The sequence below is a fragment of the Oratosquilla oratoria genome, chromosome 4 (assembly GCF_046742065.1).
Source record: "Oratosquilla oratoria isolate Oo_2021 chromosome 4, ASM4674206v1, whole genome shotgun sequence".
Classification (NCBI taxonomy): Eukaryota; Metazoa; Arthropoda; class Malacostraca; order Stomatopoda; family Squillidae; genus Oratosquilla; species Oratosquilla oratoria.
The window spans coordinates 74,229,562-74,247,699 of record NC_134780.1 but is presented as its reverse complement, the minus strand read 5'-3'; the positions used below and the strand labels follow the sequence as shown (position 1 = coordinate 74,247,699).

The window sequence follows — 18,138 nt, the reverse complement described above, 5'->3', positions numbered from 1 at the left end:
GGGGGGGGGCTACCTTTCTTGTAAGGGGAAAAGCCTTTGGTATATGTATGTATAAAGTTATAAAGTTATAATAATTATAATTGGACTTGGCTAACTTCCTCATAAGGTGGAAAAAACTCTTGGTATATAGTTAATTAATGGTACAGTTGACCCACAACTTAACTGAATAATAATGACAAGAGTGAAAAGGTTTGTGAACAGATGATAAAGTGATGTGACCCAAAGGGATTTTTCCTTATCTTCTATATTTACTCATAAAGGGATGAGGAGGGAGGGTCACTATGTATAGGATGTGATGAAGGTGTGATGTGGGTATGCTATGTCTTGTTGCATTGCTTCTGACCAAGACAGTTGAGGGGGTCAGGGATGACCCTTCATTCACAGGGAGGTAAGAGATTTATAAGAAGGGAATAGGGTGTTGGTGGTGGTAATACCACCAACTTTTTTCCCCTTACAAGGGAGGTAGCCAAAAAACAAAGGCACAAAATCCATTCCCACCCATTCCATCCCCACACACTTCACTCCCATTCATAATAATAATAATAATAATAAATAATAAATAATAAAACATACATACCAGGGTTTTCCCCCTCAAAAAACACTCCCACCTATTTCATCCCCACAAACTCCATTCCCATTCACCACCCATCCCTTCCTCCCTCTTTTCTTGGAGGAAAAATAAAAAAAAAAAAAAAAGGATATCAGGACAATATAAAATTGGTGCAAAGGAAGTAAAGAAAGTGGAATCCTGGGAATCGTCACAAAGGATATGTCCCCTGACAAACTGATAAACAAAATTTTCAGTGAAACCTATAACTTGTTAAGATGAGTAAAAGTGGGTTTTACTTACTTGAATGAAGAAATGGTAAAGAAAATACTAGTCACACTTATAAGGCTTAATTGGAGTATGCAGCGACACTATGGTCACCCAGTACTAAAAAGAATACAAGGAAAATCGAGAGAATCCAAAGAGCAACTACAAAGATGGCCCCAACATTATAAAAACTGTCATATGAAGAGAGACTGTCAAAACTAAAATTACCAACTCTGGAACAAAAGAGAGAATGAGCTGACTTGTTGACCATCTACAGAATTATGAGAGGTATAGAAGTCCTTTAAAGAGAAGACTTACTAAATAGGGATAAGAGAAACAAAGAGGACATGGAAGGAAGCTCAAAAAGGACAGTTATAAAACAGACCTGAAAAAGAACAATTTTCCTCCACAGAGTGGTAGATGTATAGAACATACTAGATGAAACAATAGTGAGTGCAAAAACAATACATGAATCTAAAAGTAAATTAGATGTGGCGAGATACAGAGATGGGACATCACAAGTGTAGCTCCCCTTCTAGGGAACGACAACAACAACAAACTAGGTAAATTTAATCGTCGACCACCCCTCTCCATCCTCTCATGCAGAAAAAGAGAACATGGGGAGATATCCATTCAGGATGCATCAAAATATCATTCACACATAAACACTCCCTAACCCTCACCCCATCCCCCACCCACTCCCTTATATGCATCACATTATCATCCATACACAACCATTCTCCACTCTCCCCTATCTTCTGTCTTCTCCCTTCCTTCCTCAACAGACATTCCCCTCTTTCCCAATGGCCCTTTTACACCATACATCCATCTCATTGATCATCCCCTCATGTTCATTCCATCCACCTCTGCCTTCCACACTTCTTTCACTAATCTTTCTTCACTTGTTCTTTCTGTGTCCAAACCATCACAATACTTTTTCATCAACCCCATCTCCCAACTCCCTTTCCACCCCCACTCTCTTCCCCATTTCTCACTCTATCCAGTCTAGTAATCCCTATCATACTTCTCAGGCACTTCATCTAACACATTTAAACTCTTATTTCTTATGTTCCATGTTTGTAGCCCATACAGTACTGTCATTCCTTCTTACAATCTCCTCTTAGCATCCATTCCCAAATGTCTATTTCTCATTACACTTTTTAATCCCCTTCGGTATTCACTTGCTTCTCATTCTACATTCTACCTCCACCTCAACTCCTCCCTTTCCCGCCACATTCACCCCCCAGTATCTAAAGCTATCCACTTCCTCCAGTCTCTCTCCTTTAATACTTGCTTCCAATTTGCTGCATCCTTTCCCCTTGTACATCTCATCCCATTACTTTTATCCACATTTATCTTCAACTTCCTTCTTTCGCACACCTTCCCAAGCTCTGTCACTAACTTCCTTAACCCCTCCTCTGATTCTACTACAAGTACAGTGTCGTCAGCAAACAAAAACTGGCTCATCTTCCATTTTTCTCAATTTTCTTTAACCCCCTCCAATCCCTAACCCATTATCCTTGCATTTACCTTTTGCACCACCCAATCCATGTCTACATTGCCCAGCTATGGTGACATGACACATCCCTGGCGAAGTCCCACATTTACCTCAAACTACTCACTCTCTCCATTTCTAATTCTAACACATGACTGCTCTTAACAGCTTTCCTCCTATCCCATATATCTGCAATACCTCCCACATTGCCTTCCTGTCTACCCTGTCATAAGCCTTTTGCAAATCCATAAAGGCCTAAAAAACATCTTTACCTTTTCCTAAAGCTTTCTCACATTTTTGCCTTACCACAAAAATCTGATCCATACAACCCCTACCTTTCCTAAACCCACACTGTTCCTCTCCTAATCTTCTCAATCAAAACCCTCCCATAAGCCTTCCCAATTATACTCAACAAACCAATCCCTCTGAAACTACTAAACCCACACTTGTTCCCTTTTCCCTTGTAAAGAGGAACTATACATGCACTCCTCCAATCATCCAGCACTCCCCTCTTTTAGACAAACATTAAACCACCACACCAGCAAGTCCACCATCACTGTACCTCTTTTTTTAGACACTGCATGACACCCATTTAACCCATACATATACCAAGAGTTTTTTTGTCCTTACAAGGGAGGTAGCCAAGGTCAAAAGATGTAATTCCACTCCTACCCAATCCACCCCTCTTTTTTTGGTTTCTCCTGGATGACTGTTCATCCCTGCCTCTTGCCCACTGCCCTGGGTTAGAAGCAGTGTAGCAAGGCTGCTTTGTTTGATTGGCAACCCCATCCCCTCTCTGTCACCTCATACAGAAAAAGAGATGGGGAGAAATTCCTTTGGTTTGCATCAAAATATCATTCACACATAACCACTCCCAAAGCCCCACACACACACACACACTCCATTCCATGCATCATAGTATCATCCTTACACAACCATTCTCCACTCACCCCTATCTTCTGTCTTCTCCTTTCCTTCCTCAACAGACATTCCCCTCTTGCTCAAAGCCCCTTTTACCCCATACATCCATCTCATCTTCAGTTGCCCCCCTGATCTTCACTCCACCTCTGCCTTCCACACTTCTTTTACTAATCTTTCTTCACTTATTCTTTCCAAGTGTCCGAACCATCACAATGCTCTTTCATGAACCCTATCTCCCAACTCCTTTTCCAACCTTGCTCTCCTCCTCACCTCATTTCTCACTCTATCCAGCCTAGTAACCCTACCATACTTCTCAGACATTTCATCTCAAACACATTTAAACTCTTTATCTCTTATGTTCCATGATTCTGGCCCATACAGTGCTGTTGGTACAATGACTCCTTCATACATGCTCTTCTTAGCATCCATTCCCAAATGTCTATTTCTCATTACACTTTTCAATCCCCCAAAGCATTTACTTGTGTCTCTCAATCTATATTCTCCCTCCACCTCCACTCCTCCCTTTCCCGCCACATGCGCCTCCAAGTATCTAAAGCTATCCACTTCCTCCAGTCTCTCTCCCTTAATACTTGATGTCATCCTTTCCCTTGTACATCTCATCCCATTACTTTTACCCACATTTATCTTCAACTTCCTTCTTTTGCACATTTGTCCCCTTTTCCCTTGTAACATGGAACTATACAGGCACTCCTCCAGTCCTCTGACACTCTACTCTATTTTAGACAAACATTAAACCACCTTACCAGCCAGTCCACGATTACTGTACCTACCTTTTGTAGACATTCGCATGACACCCATCTAATCTAGGTGCCTTACCTGCTCTCATCATTTTAATAACTGCTTTCACCTCATCTTTTCTTATTACTCCCCCATTTTCCTCATTCATCACTATCATCTTAGTGCCTCCCACTGCAACTATCTTTCCCTCCCTATTCTCCTTCACATTTAGCTACTCCTTAAAATACTCAGCCCATCTTCCTATTACTGCCACCTCTTCCATTATCATTTCTCCATCTGCACCTTTTACCTTTTCTTCTCTACTTGATTCGCCTCCCCTTCATCTCTTAATTTCCTTCCAAAACATCTTTTTATTATTTTCAAAATATTGTCATGCTCATTCCCCATTTCACATCTGCTCTCCTTTTTGCCTTCTTTATCTTGTGTTTTACTTTTCTTCTTTTTTCTTTGTACCTCTCATATTTTTCTCTCATCCTATTTTGTAACCAATCTGTGAATGCTTGTTTTTCTTTTTGTCTACAACCTTCTTTGCTTCATCATCCCACCACTCATTACCCTTCCTTCTATTTCCTCCCATCATTGTTGTTCCATACACCATCTTTGCACACAGTGCGACTCTCTCCTTAAAACATCCCCATTCCTCCACTCCTAGTTCTACTCTATCACCTCCTCCCAATCAGCTTGTACTCCTTCTCTTTCTCATTTATGCAGTTTATTCTAAGCACCTCCCTACCTTCTCTCCTTTTCCTCTTTTTCCACCTATCCTCCACCCTCAACTTACATTCCACTAAAAAAAATTATATTCCCTCACTCTCTCCCCTAAGAACATGGACATCCAAAGCTCTTCTTACTCTTCTCCCAGGTACCACTATATAGTACATTAAAGCCCTTTCTACCACCCTTCCATCCACCACCCTGTCCCATGTATACTTATGTTTGACTTTTTTCCTAAATGCTGTGTTATCATCAACTCTGTAGGCACATCTCCACCTTCAACTCTCCACTATGATTTTTTCCTGGCACTCTACACTTCCCAACCACTCCGTCTATTGGTTCATCTATTCTAGCACTGAGATCTCCCAATATCACTATACTGGCATTTCTCTCCAAACCTTCTACAGACTCATTTAAATCTATCCAAAAGGTCTCCCTTTCCTCTACACAAAGTCTAGCCAGTGTCAGATGTGACCCAAAGGGATTTCTCCTCATCTTCTCTATTTACTCATGAGGGGATGAGGAGGGAGGGTCACTATGGCTGTTGGGCCTTGCTGTGCATATGCTATGTCTTGCTGCATTGCTTCTGACCAAGGCAGTGGATGGGGGTCAGGGATGATCCTTCATCCACAAGGAGCTAAGAGATTTTTGAAATAGGAAAAGGGTAATAATAATAGTAATAATAATAATATCAGAAATAATAATACATATATAGATTGACTATTTGTGAGAAGATGGATGTGGGGGGGGAGGGCAAATTTGAGTCTGGTGGTAGGGGTATTGGGAGTGTTGAGTGGGTAAGGGAGGTAGTGCTTCTGCTGGTAAGTGATGAGGTAGGTAAATGCATGGGGGAGTGGAGGGAAGTGTCCTCAAGGTTAATGAGGGTGAAGGTGAAACTGGGGTGGGGATATGGGTTTTTCTGAGTGCATACAGTCATGGTAGTGAGAAAAGTGATGAGAAAAAGGAGGCTTTTTGGATAAATTCAAATGAGTATATAGAGGTTTTTAAAGGAATGTAAAGGTAGTGGTGTTGGGAGATCTCAATGCTAGAGTGGAAAATGAACCAATAGATGGAGTAATAAGAATGCTTGGGCTGCCAGGTAAGAATTATAAATTGACTTACCACTGTAACCAAGAAATGTGATGTAGAGGTAATACCCTATGGCTACCACCCACAGCAGGTTTCCAAACAGCTTGGAGAAGAACCAGTCTTGGTTTATCAACACTGAAAGTAATCATGCATTTACCGCAGGCACATATTTACCTTTTCAACATTATAGCATACTCTCATAATATTTCACTAGATACTTATATTCTGCTTGGTAGGAGGACTGAATGGATTTGTGCAATAGATATCCCTTCAGACTGTACCCTCCAGCACACATAACCACCAGTTGAATAAAATCATCTGAGAATATCCCAACAAATACAAGCTACAATGCTGAGCTGCTTAAGATGAAAATATTAATATAAATAAGTTAACATCTTAAGGACACTTTTCAGCTGAATAAAACCTATGACTTACAATATTCATGAAATAATTCATCAGGTCTAATGGGTTCCATGAAATAGTTTCAGCAAATTCAGAACATGGGTTGCCAGTTTATTTTACTCATATGAAAGAAACCCCTTGCACTTAGGATTAAATACATAGAAATTTATCAAGATATCCTTTCACAATGAATGAATGAGTGATATACTAGGGGGTATCCAAAAATATCTGGAATATTTTTCTGTGGGACAAACCTGTAATAGCTCAGGCTTCCACCACTAGATGCCACATGAGACAACTTTTAAGCATCAGTCTGCTCACTGGGGTCATTGGGGGAAGACATATGGCCCATGGTTCATCATTGTTTTGAAGCGTTTTGTGCCATTTTGTCTATTTCTACAATATATGAAAGGAAGGAGCAGCATGCTACCTTGAAATTCTGATTTTTTGCTGGGGAAAATGGCAGCCGAAATAGTTATCATGCTTCAAACAGCTTACAAAGATGCTGCCATGAGAAAAATGCAAGTTTATGGATGGTTTGCATACTTTAGGAATGGTCAATTGTTGCTGGCAGACCAATCTCGTTCAGAGCAATAGTCAACTCAAAGGTAGGGGAAAATAGAGTGTAATGGGGAAAACAGAGTAGGGTATAGTAATAATGTAGAGCAATATGTCAGTGTAGGACAAAATATCATTTTAGGATATGTCAGTAGAGGACGAAATATTACATTAGGATGTAATATCAAAGGACTATGATGGGATGTAATAATAGTGAAGGACAAAATATCAAGATGGGATATAATGATAGTGGAGGACAAAATATCATGATGGCATGCAATGATAGTGGAGAACTAAATATCACAGTAGGATATAATGTCAGTGGAGGACAGAATATCATTTTAGGAAGTGATGCCGGACAGAATGTCAGTGAACAACGGGTGGTCGTTGTGGAATGCAGTGACGTAGAGGGGCAAGGTATACATAAGAGATTGGATGACCGTGAGGGACCAGATGTCTGTGATGGGGCAAATGTCCGTGAGGCATTAAATGTCAATGAAGGACTAAATGTCAATATAGAGCAAGGTATCAATAAAGAACAAAATTATAATGTAAGGCATGATGTTGAAATACAAAATATGTCAAAAAGAAATAATCACGAGTTTCTTAATACCATGCATTTTAATGCTCGTAGTATTAGGAATAAATTCCAAGAAATACAGGTGTATGTCAAAAGCAAAAATCTTGATATGATAGGAATAACTAAGACATTGTTAAATTGTAAAGAGTTTAAAGTTGAATTAAATATTGTGGGATTTAAACACTTTCATCAGGATAGAAACCACAAGAAAGGTGGGGGTGTTCTGTTGTACATCAAAAGCAATGTTCACGCCTGTGTTTTAGAGAAAGTAAAACAGGATGCATATGATAGTTTGTGGGTAGAATTAACTCAAACAAATGGACAAAAAATGAATGTAGGTGTAATATATCGGCCAAAAACATTATCATTAGCAGACAACAAACTGTTGTTTCAAGAACTGTCTAGTTTCTGCAACCGGAACTTATTGATAATGGGTGATTTCAATTTTACTATTGATTGGATGACCCTTGAACATGGCCATATAGGTTCGTTTGATAGATTTTCTTGGTGATAATTACTTAGTTCAGCATGTAAAAGAGCCCACAAGGCATGGAAACTTACTCGATCTATTGATCACTAGCTGTGAAAGCATGATAACTGATGTAGAAGTTGGTGAAACTATTGCAAATGGCAATCACAACTTAGTTAGATTCAAACTCCTAATTTTTTTTAGAATAGATACTTGTGTATCTAAAATACCCAATTTTAGTAAAGCTCAGTTCATAGGACTATGTCAGGAGCTTCAGCTTACAGATTGGGAGGCAAAATTAAGCAAAAGACCTGTAGATCAGATGTGGGAAATATTTCAAAATATGCTTACTAAGATGATTCATACTTACACCCCATTTGAGGACAGATGCCCCCCAAATCAGGCTCACCCATAAAGGCTTGACAAAGAAACTAAAAAAAGTATTGCTAAAAAGTCAGGCTTATAAGAAATACAAGTGCTTGGGTGCACCTAATGACTATCAAAGTTATGTAATAATACAGAGAGATTTAAAAAAGACAATAAAAAACAAAAAACGACAATACAAAATTAATATTGCTGATAAATCCAAAGAGAATCCCAAGGAATTCTATAGTTACATTAGAGATAAAAAAGTTATTAGGAATCACATTGGCCCAATCTGCTGGAAATTCGTTAACAAAAGTGGATAGTGAAAAAGATCTCGGCGTAATTATCAGTAACGACCTCAAATCATCCAAGCAGTGTATTTCAGCCTCTGAGAAAGCAAATAAGATTCTAGGACTGATTGCGCGATCTTTTGATTTCAAAAGTCCATCACTCATTAACAAGCTATATAAATCGTTAGTTCGTCCACATTTGGAATATGCTGTTTCCGTATGGTCACCGAATCTCATTAAAGACATTGACAGACTGGAAAAAGTACAACGGCGAGCCACAAAACTGATTCCAAATATAAAAAATAAATCATACGAAAATCGACTAAAACATATGAATCTGTTTTCCCTAAAAAAGCGTAGACTCAGAGGTGACTTGATACAGGTCTTTAAAATTCTAAAGGGAATTGACAACATCAAAAGTGACAAAATTTTTACATTGAATGAGAATCAGACAAGAAACAATGGTCTCAAACTGTCCGGAAATAGATTCAATTTGGAAGTAGGTAGAAACAACTTTGCCAACCATGTAGTTAATGAATGGAATAAACTTCCTGCACAGGTAGTGCAATGTAGTTCAGTTTGAAGCTTTAAGAGGAAGAGGAGGCGAATCAAGTAGGGAAGAAAAGGTAAAAGGTACAGATGGAGAGTTGATAATGGAAGAGATGGCAGTGAGGGGAAGATGGGCAGAATATTTTAGGGAGTTGCTGAATGTGAAGGAGGATAGGGAAGGAAAGATAGCTGCAGTGGGAAATGCGAAGAAAATGAGAGTGATGAGTGAGGAGAATGGAGGAGAAATAAGGAAGGATGAGGTGAAGGCAGCTGTAAAGATGATGAAAGCAGGTAAGGCACCTGGTCTGGATGGATGTCATGCAGAATGTCTGAAAAAGGGAGGTGCAGTGATGGTGGACTGGTTGGTGAGGTTATTTAATGTTTGCTGGAGAGAGGGTAGAGTACCGGAGGACTGGAGTAGTGCCTGTATAGTTCCTCTTTACAAGGGAAAAGGGGACAAGTGTGAATGTAGTAATTTCACAGGGATTAGCCTGTTGAGTGTAGTAGGGAAGGCTTATGGGAGGATCTTAATTGAGAGGATTAGGAGAGGAACAGAGGGAGTAATTGGTGAGGAACAGTGTGGATTTAGGATGGGTAGAGGTTGTGTAGATCAGATCTTTGTGGTAAGACAGATATGTGAGAAAGCTATAGGAAAGGGGAAGGATGTTTTTTGGGCTTTCATGGATCTGGAAAAGGCTTATGATAGGGTAGACAGAAAGGCACTGTGGGAGGTTATGCAGATTTATGGGATAGGAGGAAAGCTTTTGGGAGCTGTCAAGAGTTTTTATGAGAGTAGTAGAGCATGTGTTAGGATTAGAAATGGAGAGAGTGAGTGGTTTGAAGTAAAGGTGGGACTTCGTCAAGGATGCGTTATGTCGCCCTGGCTGTTCAACTTATACATGGATGGGGTGGTGCGAGAGGTGAATGCTAGGGTAGTGAGTCAGGGATTGGAGATGGTTAAAGAAAATGGAGAAAAGTGGGAGGTGAGCCAGCTGTTGTTTGCGGACGACACTGCGCTTGTGGCAGGGTCAGAGGAGGGATTGAGGAAGCTGGTGGCAGAGTTTGGGAGAGTATGTGATAGAAGAAAGCTAAAGATAAATGTGGGTAAAAGTAAGGTGATGAGATGTACAAGGGGTGAAAGTGGCAGTAGACTGGAAGTGAACATTAAGGGAGAGCGACTGGAGGAAGTGGATAGTTTTAGATACTTGGGTGCAAGTGTAGCAGGAAAAGGTGGAGTGAAGGTGGAGGTATAATGTAGATTGAGAGAAGCGAGTAAATGCCTTGGTGGTTTAAAGAGTGTAATGAGGAATAGACATTTGGGAATGGATGCGAAGGGGAGACTGTATGAAGGAGTGATTGTGCCAACAGCACTGTATGGGGCAGAAACGTGGAACATAAGAGAAGAAGAGAGAAGGAGTTTGAATGTGTTTGAGATGAGGTGTCTGAGAAGTATGGTGGGGGTTACTAGGCTAGATAGAGTGAGAAATGAGGAGGTGAGGAGGAGAACAGGGGTTAAAAAGGATTTGGGAGATAGGGTTGATGAAAGAATATTAGGATGGTTTGGACACATGGAAAGAATGAGTGAAGAAAGACTAGTAAAAGAGGTATGGAAGGCAGATGTGGAGGGAGTGAACATGAGGGGACGTCCTAGGATGAGGTGGATGGATGGGGTGAAGGGGGCTTTGGGGAAGAGGGGAATGTCTGTTGAGGAAGGAAGGGAGAGGACGGAAGACAGAGGTGAGTGGAGAATGGTTGTATATGGATGATGTTGTGACTGCATGAGGAGGAATGGGCGGGGAAGTGGGGGGTGGGGTAGTATGTGTGAGTAAATTTTGACGCAGCCCGAAGGGATTTCTCCCCGTCCTCGCCTTATATGCAAAGGGGGACGGAGAGGGGGGGTCGCCGATTAAATGAAGCGGCCTCGCTGTGGATGTACTGTGTCTTGCGACACTGCTTCTGACCCAGGGCGGTGGGCAGGGTGCAGGGATGACCCATCATCCAGGAGGTGCTCAGATGAGAGGAAGGGTGGGAGGGGTGTGGAGTGTATTTAGGGATGAAATGGGTGGGAGTGTTTTTATGCCTTTCCCTTTTTGGCTACCTCCCTTGGAAGGGGGAAAAAGCCTTGGTATATGTATGTATGTATGTATCATTTGTCTGTCTGATTTTCATTTATTATTAGTTATATGTCAATTTATTATTATTTACTATTTACCTGTTTGTTTATTATTTAACTATACCTATGCATTTATTTATGTATTTTGTTATTTACATTATCATAGTTTCAATTTATTATTTTATCATTAATATGATTTTTTTTTTTCGCATCCGACCTAGATATGAATCAAAAGGTCTCCTGTCGGCATGCTCCGCCTTTGTAATCCTTTGTAATGGTCAACTTGAGTATTCAAATGAAGGAATGCGTGATATTTTAAACATCTATTTTTCGCAGATTTTTCACAGGTTTCAGTTTGTAGTTCACTCTGAGGTGTTTTGTTTATAAATACTGTAAACAAAACATCTCAGAGTGAACTACAAACTGAAACCTGTGAAAAATTTAGGGTGAACTATGGTAAATATAACAAGAGAAAAAATTAAAAGGTGTATAGAGAAACTTCAAAGTTAATAAAATACCAGGACCTGACGGTTGGCATCTAAGAATCTTAAAGGAAATGAAAAACGAGATTGTTGTTCCATTAGAAATTATTTTCAAGAAATCCATCATATCCGGAGATGTCCCAAGAGAATGGAAGTTAGCTAACGTTACTCCCATATTCAAAAAAGGTGACAAAAAGAAACCAAATAACTACAGACCTATAAGCTTGACTTTAATCACAGGAAAAATTATGGAAACTATCAGAGATGCTATTGAACATCATTTAGAAAGTAACTGTTTGATAAATGATAGCCAGCATGGATTCAGACGGAAACGTTCTGGCATGACTAGCTTACTCGAATTCTACAACAGTCATCTTGAACTATGACAAAAGAAACAATATAGATTTTATATATTTAGACTTTGCAAAAGCTTTTGATACTGTCCACCATGAAAGGCTACTTATTAAATTAGCTTCACATGGAGTAAGAGGTAGCATATTAAGTTTTACTAGAAATTGGTTGAATGATCAAAAACAGAGAGTTATTTCAAATGGCAAAACTTCTAGATGGAAAAATGTTACAATTCCTCAGGGTTATTCTTGGGTCATTTCTATTCATCTATATACTTATAAAATTCTGATAATCTTGTTTGTTATCTTGTTTGCTTGAAACTGTCACCCAGCCAATCAGAAGAAGAGATAACGTCATGACTGAGGACCAGCCAATCAGAAGAAGAGATATGATGTCACGACTGAGGACCAGCCAACCAGAAGAAGAGATATGATGTCATGACTGAGGACCAGCCAAGCAGAAGAGATCAGAAGAAGAGATATGATGTCACAACTGAGGACAAGCCAATCAGAAGAAGAGACATGGCATCACGACATTATATGATGCGTAGTGTTCCAAGCAATGATGACATGTCACAATCTTCGGCATTTCACTTCTTATAACAACGTATCATTTAAAATTTTATTTGACCCAACATACATATATATATATCTACATACACTTATAAAATTTTCATATTCAGTATTTAAAAGTATAGCCAACTCCTGAGTTAGCATCTATGAGGCATAATGAGTTTATTAAAATATTAAGAACTGTATAAATCGTATGATGCATAGTGTTCCAAGCAACAACGACATGACGTCACAATCTTCTGCATTTCACTTCTTATAACTAATCAAGTCACTGCCTTTGTCTACTGAATAGAGCAGTCTTAATAAAGATTTTTTTGACCATTTTATTAACAACGTATCATTTAAAAATTTATTTGACCTAACGGGTCACGGGTGGTCTAGTAGTATAAATAAATTATATAGACCACGGACTAAAATCTATTGTCTCCAAATTTGCTGATGATACAAAATTGTGCAGAATGGTAAATGATCACTTATATCAATTAGATATTCAAGAAGATTTAGATAAATTACAGCAATGGTCTGAAAAGTGGCTGATATTTAACACAAGTAAATGCAAGGTAATGCACATAGGTAAAAATAACAGTAAGTACGATTACAAGTTATTTGGAAATTCGTTATCAAAAGTGGATAGTGAAAAGATCTTGGCATAATTATCAATAATGATCTCAAATCATCTAAGCAGTGTATTTCAGCCTCTGAGAAAGCAAATAAGACTCTAAGACTGACTGCATGATCATTTGACTTCAAAAGTCCATCTCTCATTAACAAGCTATATAAATCGTTCGTCCACATTTGGAATATGCCGTTTCTGTATGGTCACCGAATCTCATTAAAGACATTGACAGATTGGAAAAAGTACAATGGCAAGCCACAAAACCGATTCCAAATATAAAAAATAAATCATATGAAAATCAACTAAAACATATGAATCTGTTCTTCCCAAAAAAACGTAGACTCAGAGGTGACTTGATACAGGTCTTTAATATTCTAAAGGGGATTGACAACATCATAAGTGACAAAATTTTTACACTGAATGAGAATCCGACAAGAAATAATGGTCTCAAACTGTCAGGAAATAGATTTAATTTGGAATTGGGTAGAAACAACTTTGCCAACCATGTAGTTAATGAATGGAATAAGCTTCCTGCAGAGGCAGTGCAATGTAGTTCAGTTCGAAGCTTTAAGATTCATTTAGTTAAACATTCAAGCAAGAGGCTGTAATGACTCATTTATTTTATACTATTTCTTTATTTGTTTGTAATTATGCCTGTTTATTATTTGCTTGATTTTCATTTATCATTATTTATCTGTCAATTTATTATTATTTACTATTTACCTGTTTGTTTATTATCTAACTATACCTATGCATCTTATTATTTATATTATAATTTTTTTTTTTTATCATTATTATATCTTTTTTCACAATCCGACCTAGTTATGGACCAAAAGGTCTCCTGTTGGCCTGCTCCGCCTTTGTAATCCTTTGTAACCTCCTGAACAGATGAAAACTTCACGAAAATTCATGAACTGATCTTGGAGGACCATTGCCAAACAACTGATGAACTTGTTGATTTGACTGGTGTGTTCTGGAGATCCTACCAATGAATTTTGACTAAGGAATTGGGGATGAAAAGAGTTGCAGCAAAATTGGTGCCTTGCTTGCTCATAGATCATCAAAAAGCAGTCATGAATAAATGTGTGCCAAGAACTCAAGAGTTGAAAGTTGATCCAGACTTTTTTTCGAAGGTCATCACTGGTGATAAAAGCTGGTGCTATAGCTACGACTCGGAAACAAAGCAGCAGTCAAGTCAATGGAAGTATCTGTCACCATGACCCAAAAAAACACATCAAATGAAGTGCAATGTCAAGACAAATTTTAATTTGTTTCTTTGATGTGAGAGGAATTGTCCACAAAGAATTTGTTCCTCCTGGTGCAACTGTTAACCAGATGTTTTATTTTGCAGTTTTGCAGCATTTGTGGGGTGTAGGGAGTGGGTTGGAGCTGTAGCACCTAGGATAGGAAGCAGCCGCATCCTATGGGATGGCTTTGTGCACTTGGTCAGCACCTTTCACCCCAACTCTCACTTGTGGCTCCTAGTAGCTGTTAGTCTAGGACAGCGGCCACACCCCGGGCAACCATCTCAGCTGATGGGCTAAACCAAGTGAGGGGTGCCACACACTGTGGCATGGAGCAGTGCCAGCTCTACTAGATGAAGACTAGAACAGCAAGCTCAGTATATGTACTCTACTTGTCAGAGGACTTTGGTGAGTTTGGTGTGATAGCAAGATGGGTGACACATCTAGGGCGAACCAGGCATGTAAATGGCAACCGGCCAGTCACCGTAGAAAAGGATTGGAGCCCTTACTACGTATTTATCCAAGATTAACTATGGAGCAAAACCAAACAGTAAATGAAGTGAACAGCGTGAATGGGAGTCTTTTTCCAGAAAGGAGGGAGATTACCTCGCTCGGTCGGGAACATAGTGTACAGCAGGCGGTTTCTGATCGTTATCCGGCGACTGTTGTAACCAAAGAAAAGTTGAGAATGGCTACGCGGAATGTCTGAACATTACACCAAGCGGGGAAATATTATGGGGTATGGAGAGAAATGAACAGAATGAAGATAGATGTTATGGGGCTTAGTGAGGTTAGGTGGCCAGGAGTGGGAGAGGTGAAAAATGAGCATGGAGTATTTGTATATTCTGGAGGAGAAGGAGCAGAAAAAGGGGTAGGAATAATGAACAAAAAGGTTGCTAGTACTACGAAGGGATTCTGGGCAGTGTCAGACAGAGTGCTCTTGGTAAAACTCAGGGGAAATCCTTTTGACATATGTTTAATACAGGTATATGCTCCCACAGCAGAAGCAGAGGAAAGGATAGTAGATGATTTCTATGACAAGTTAGATCAAGCAATGGAACAATGTGGAAATCAAGAGGTTAAGATAGTTATGGGTGATGTAAATGCAAAAGTGGGTTCAGGTGAAGAAGAAGAGGTTGTGGGGCCATTTGGGTGAGGAGAGAGAAATGACAGGGGAGAAAGATGGATAAGCTGGTGCATAGAACAACAAATAGTAATGAATATGTGATTTAGGCAACATCCGCAAAGGCTATGGACATGGAAGGCACCAGGAGATACAGCAAGAAATCAAATAGACTATTTTACTATCAACAGAAGATTTAGAAATGCAGTGATAAAGGTAAAAACATACCCAGGAGCAGATTGTAATAGTGATCATGTGCCAGTTGTTGCAGATATTAGAATAAAATTGAAGAAATTAAGAAAGGAGATGGGGAAACCGAGAAGAGAAGTGTGTTGAGAAAGGACGAAGACTTGAAACAGAGGTATTTGGTTACAGTAGAAAATAAATATGAAGTGCTGTGAGAAGAAGGGGATGTAAATGATCCGGGGTTTCAGTGGCAAAGGTTATGTGAAGCAATAGAAGAGGGAAATAAAAAGGTACTTCCTGAAAATAGGAGGAAAAACAAATGGATAACAGAGGAAATATTCGAACTAATGGATAAGAGAAGAGAAGCTAAAAATAGGGATAGAATTGAATATAGAGAACTTAATAGACAAATCAAAAAGTATATAGATGCCAAGGAGAGTTGGCTTGATGAACAATGTAGGGAAATTGAGGACCTTGAAAAAAGTGATTCTAAAATTATGTATGATAAGATTAGAGAAATTACCAAGAGAAAGGGGAGTAATGGGGGGGCAATCAAAGATAGAGAAGGAAAGGTTTTAATGGACGAGGAGAATATTAAACATAGATGGGAGGAGTATGTAAGGGACCTATTTGAGGACGACAGACAAGAAGGAGAAGAGGAAAATTATAGATATCTAGATGGGGAAGAAATAATGGAAGAGGAAGTGAAATTTGCAATGAAGAAAATGAAAAAAGGGAAAGCCATGGGTGAGGATGGTGTGATGATTGAAATGTTCGAGGCATTAAGGGATTTTGCAATAAGAAAACTCACTAGTCTAATAAACCAAATTTACGAAAAGGGTACAATAACGGAACATAAGTGTAACTCAATTTTTATACCACTACCAAAGATAAACGGAACAATGGAATGTAGTAATCATTGCACAGTCAGTATCATGAGTCAAATAACCAAAATTATATTAAGGATAGTTTTAAATAGAATAAGAAATAAAGTGAGAGAACAAGTTTCATGGGAGCAATTTGGTTTCATAGAAGGGAAAGGAACAGCAAATGCAATTTTTGTAATAAGAACGATTATGGAGAGGATGATAGAAAAACAACAAAATGTATATCTTTGTTTTGTTGACTTCGAGAAGGCGTTTGATAGGGTAAGACATGAGGATTTGATAAATATTTTGGAAAGAGTGGATATAAATAGCAAAGACATGAGTATCATCAGAAATTTGTATTGGAAGCAAAGAGCAGCAGTGAGGGTACGGGGAGGAAGAACAGAATTTCAAGCTATAAAGAGGGGAGTGCATCAAGGCTGTGTTATGTCTCCAGATTTATTTAATTTATATGGGGAGATGATCCTTAGGGAATTAGAGGGAATGGTAGGGATTAAAATTGGAGGATTTAATATAAATCATATCAGATATGCTGATGATACGGTATTGGTGGCTGACTCAGAAGAAAAACTGCAACATCTATTGAATGTAACCGTAAGAGCTAGTGAGGAGAAAGGTTTAAATGTAAATATGGAGAAAACTAAAATACTAGTGGCCAGTAAAACTGATCCACCAAGAGTGCAAGTACAAATAGCAGGGAGAAGAATAGAACAAGTAACCAAATTTTCATACCTGGGAAGCGTATTGACAGAAGACTGTAGATGTGAAAAAGAAATAAAATCAAGGATAGCGATAGCTAAAAGCACGTTTCAGAAAATGAAAGGGGTTTTAACAAACAAGAAAATGTCTACAGATATAAGGAGAACAGTTAAAACATTTATATGGTCAACACTATTATATGGTTCAGAAGCGTGGACAATCAGCAAAAAATTGCAGGAAAACTTAGAAGCAGCAGAAATGTGAATATGGAGATGAGTATTAAGAGTACCATGGACAGCGAAGAAAACAAAAGAAGAAGTATTGAGAGAAATGGAGACAGATAGGGAATTGATGACAACAATAAGGAAAAGACAGTTGCGATTCTTACGACATATAATGAGGAGGGAAGGGTTGGAAGAGGTGGTGATGACGGGAATGGTGGAGGGAAGGAGAGCAAGAGGAAAGCAGAGGGAGAAGTATATGGATGGGCTGATGAGGGCGACGGGAAAACAACTCAAACCAGCACAGATGTTACAAGTAACTAGGGACCGTGAACGGTGGCGCTCCATGGTTGCCGAAGTCCAAGAGGATATGGCACGACAGTAAGGTAAGGTAAGCAGCATTTGTAAGATGCAGAGACAGAAACGCTCTGACCTGTGGCAAAGTGGCAAGTGGTGGTTTCATCATGACAATGAGCCAGCACACACCACCTTGAGTGCAAGGCAGTTCTTCACCAAAAATGGCATGACTCCACTTATCCTCCCTCCCTATTCACCTGATCTTACTCCTTGTGATTTTGTTTTTGTTCGACCAAATAAAGAAAGTCCTAAAAGGAAAATGTTTTGCAGACATGGAAGAG

The 18,138-nt window shown here is 39.1% G+C and overlaps 1 protein-coding gene across 5 annotated transcripts in view; it reads right to left on the bottom strand.

Annotated features, from left to right (window-relative positions):
• The window catches only part of Unc50 (Unc50 RNA binding protein), a 192,623-nt gene that overhangs the window by 21,395 nt on the left and 153,090 nt on the right, over positions 1–18,138 (bottom strand). For 4 of the 5 annotated variants that reach the window (XM_076184283.1, XM_076184284.1, XM_076184287.1 and 1 more), the window contains exon 7: positions 5,826–5,927. The exons of the other annotated variant lie outside the window; for it this stretch is intronic. In XM_076184283.1, the coding sequence (XP_076040398.1) occupies positions 5,826–5,927 (102 nt within the window). The remainder of the gene's footprint in view (positions 1–5,825; positions 5,928–18,138) is intronic. 5 annotated transcript variants of the gene reach the window in all.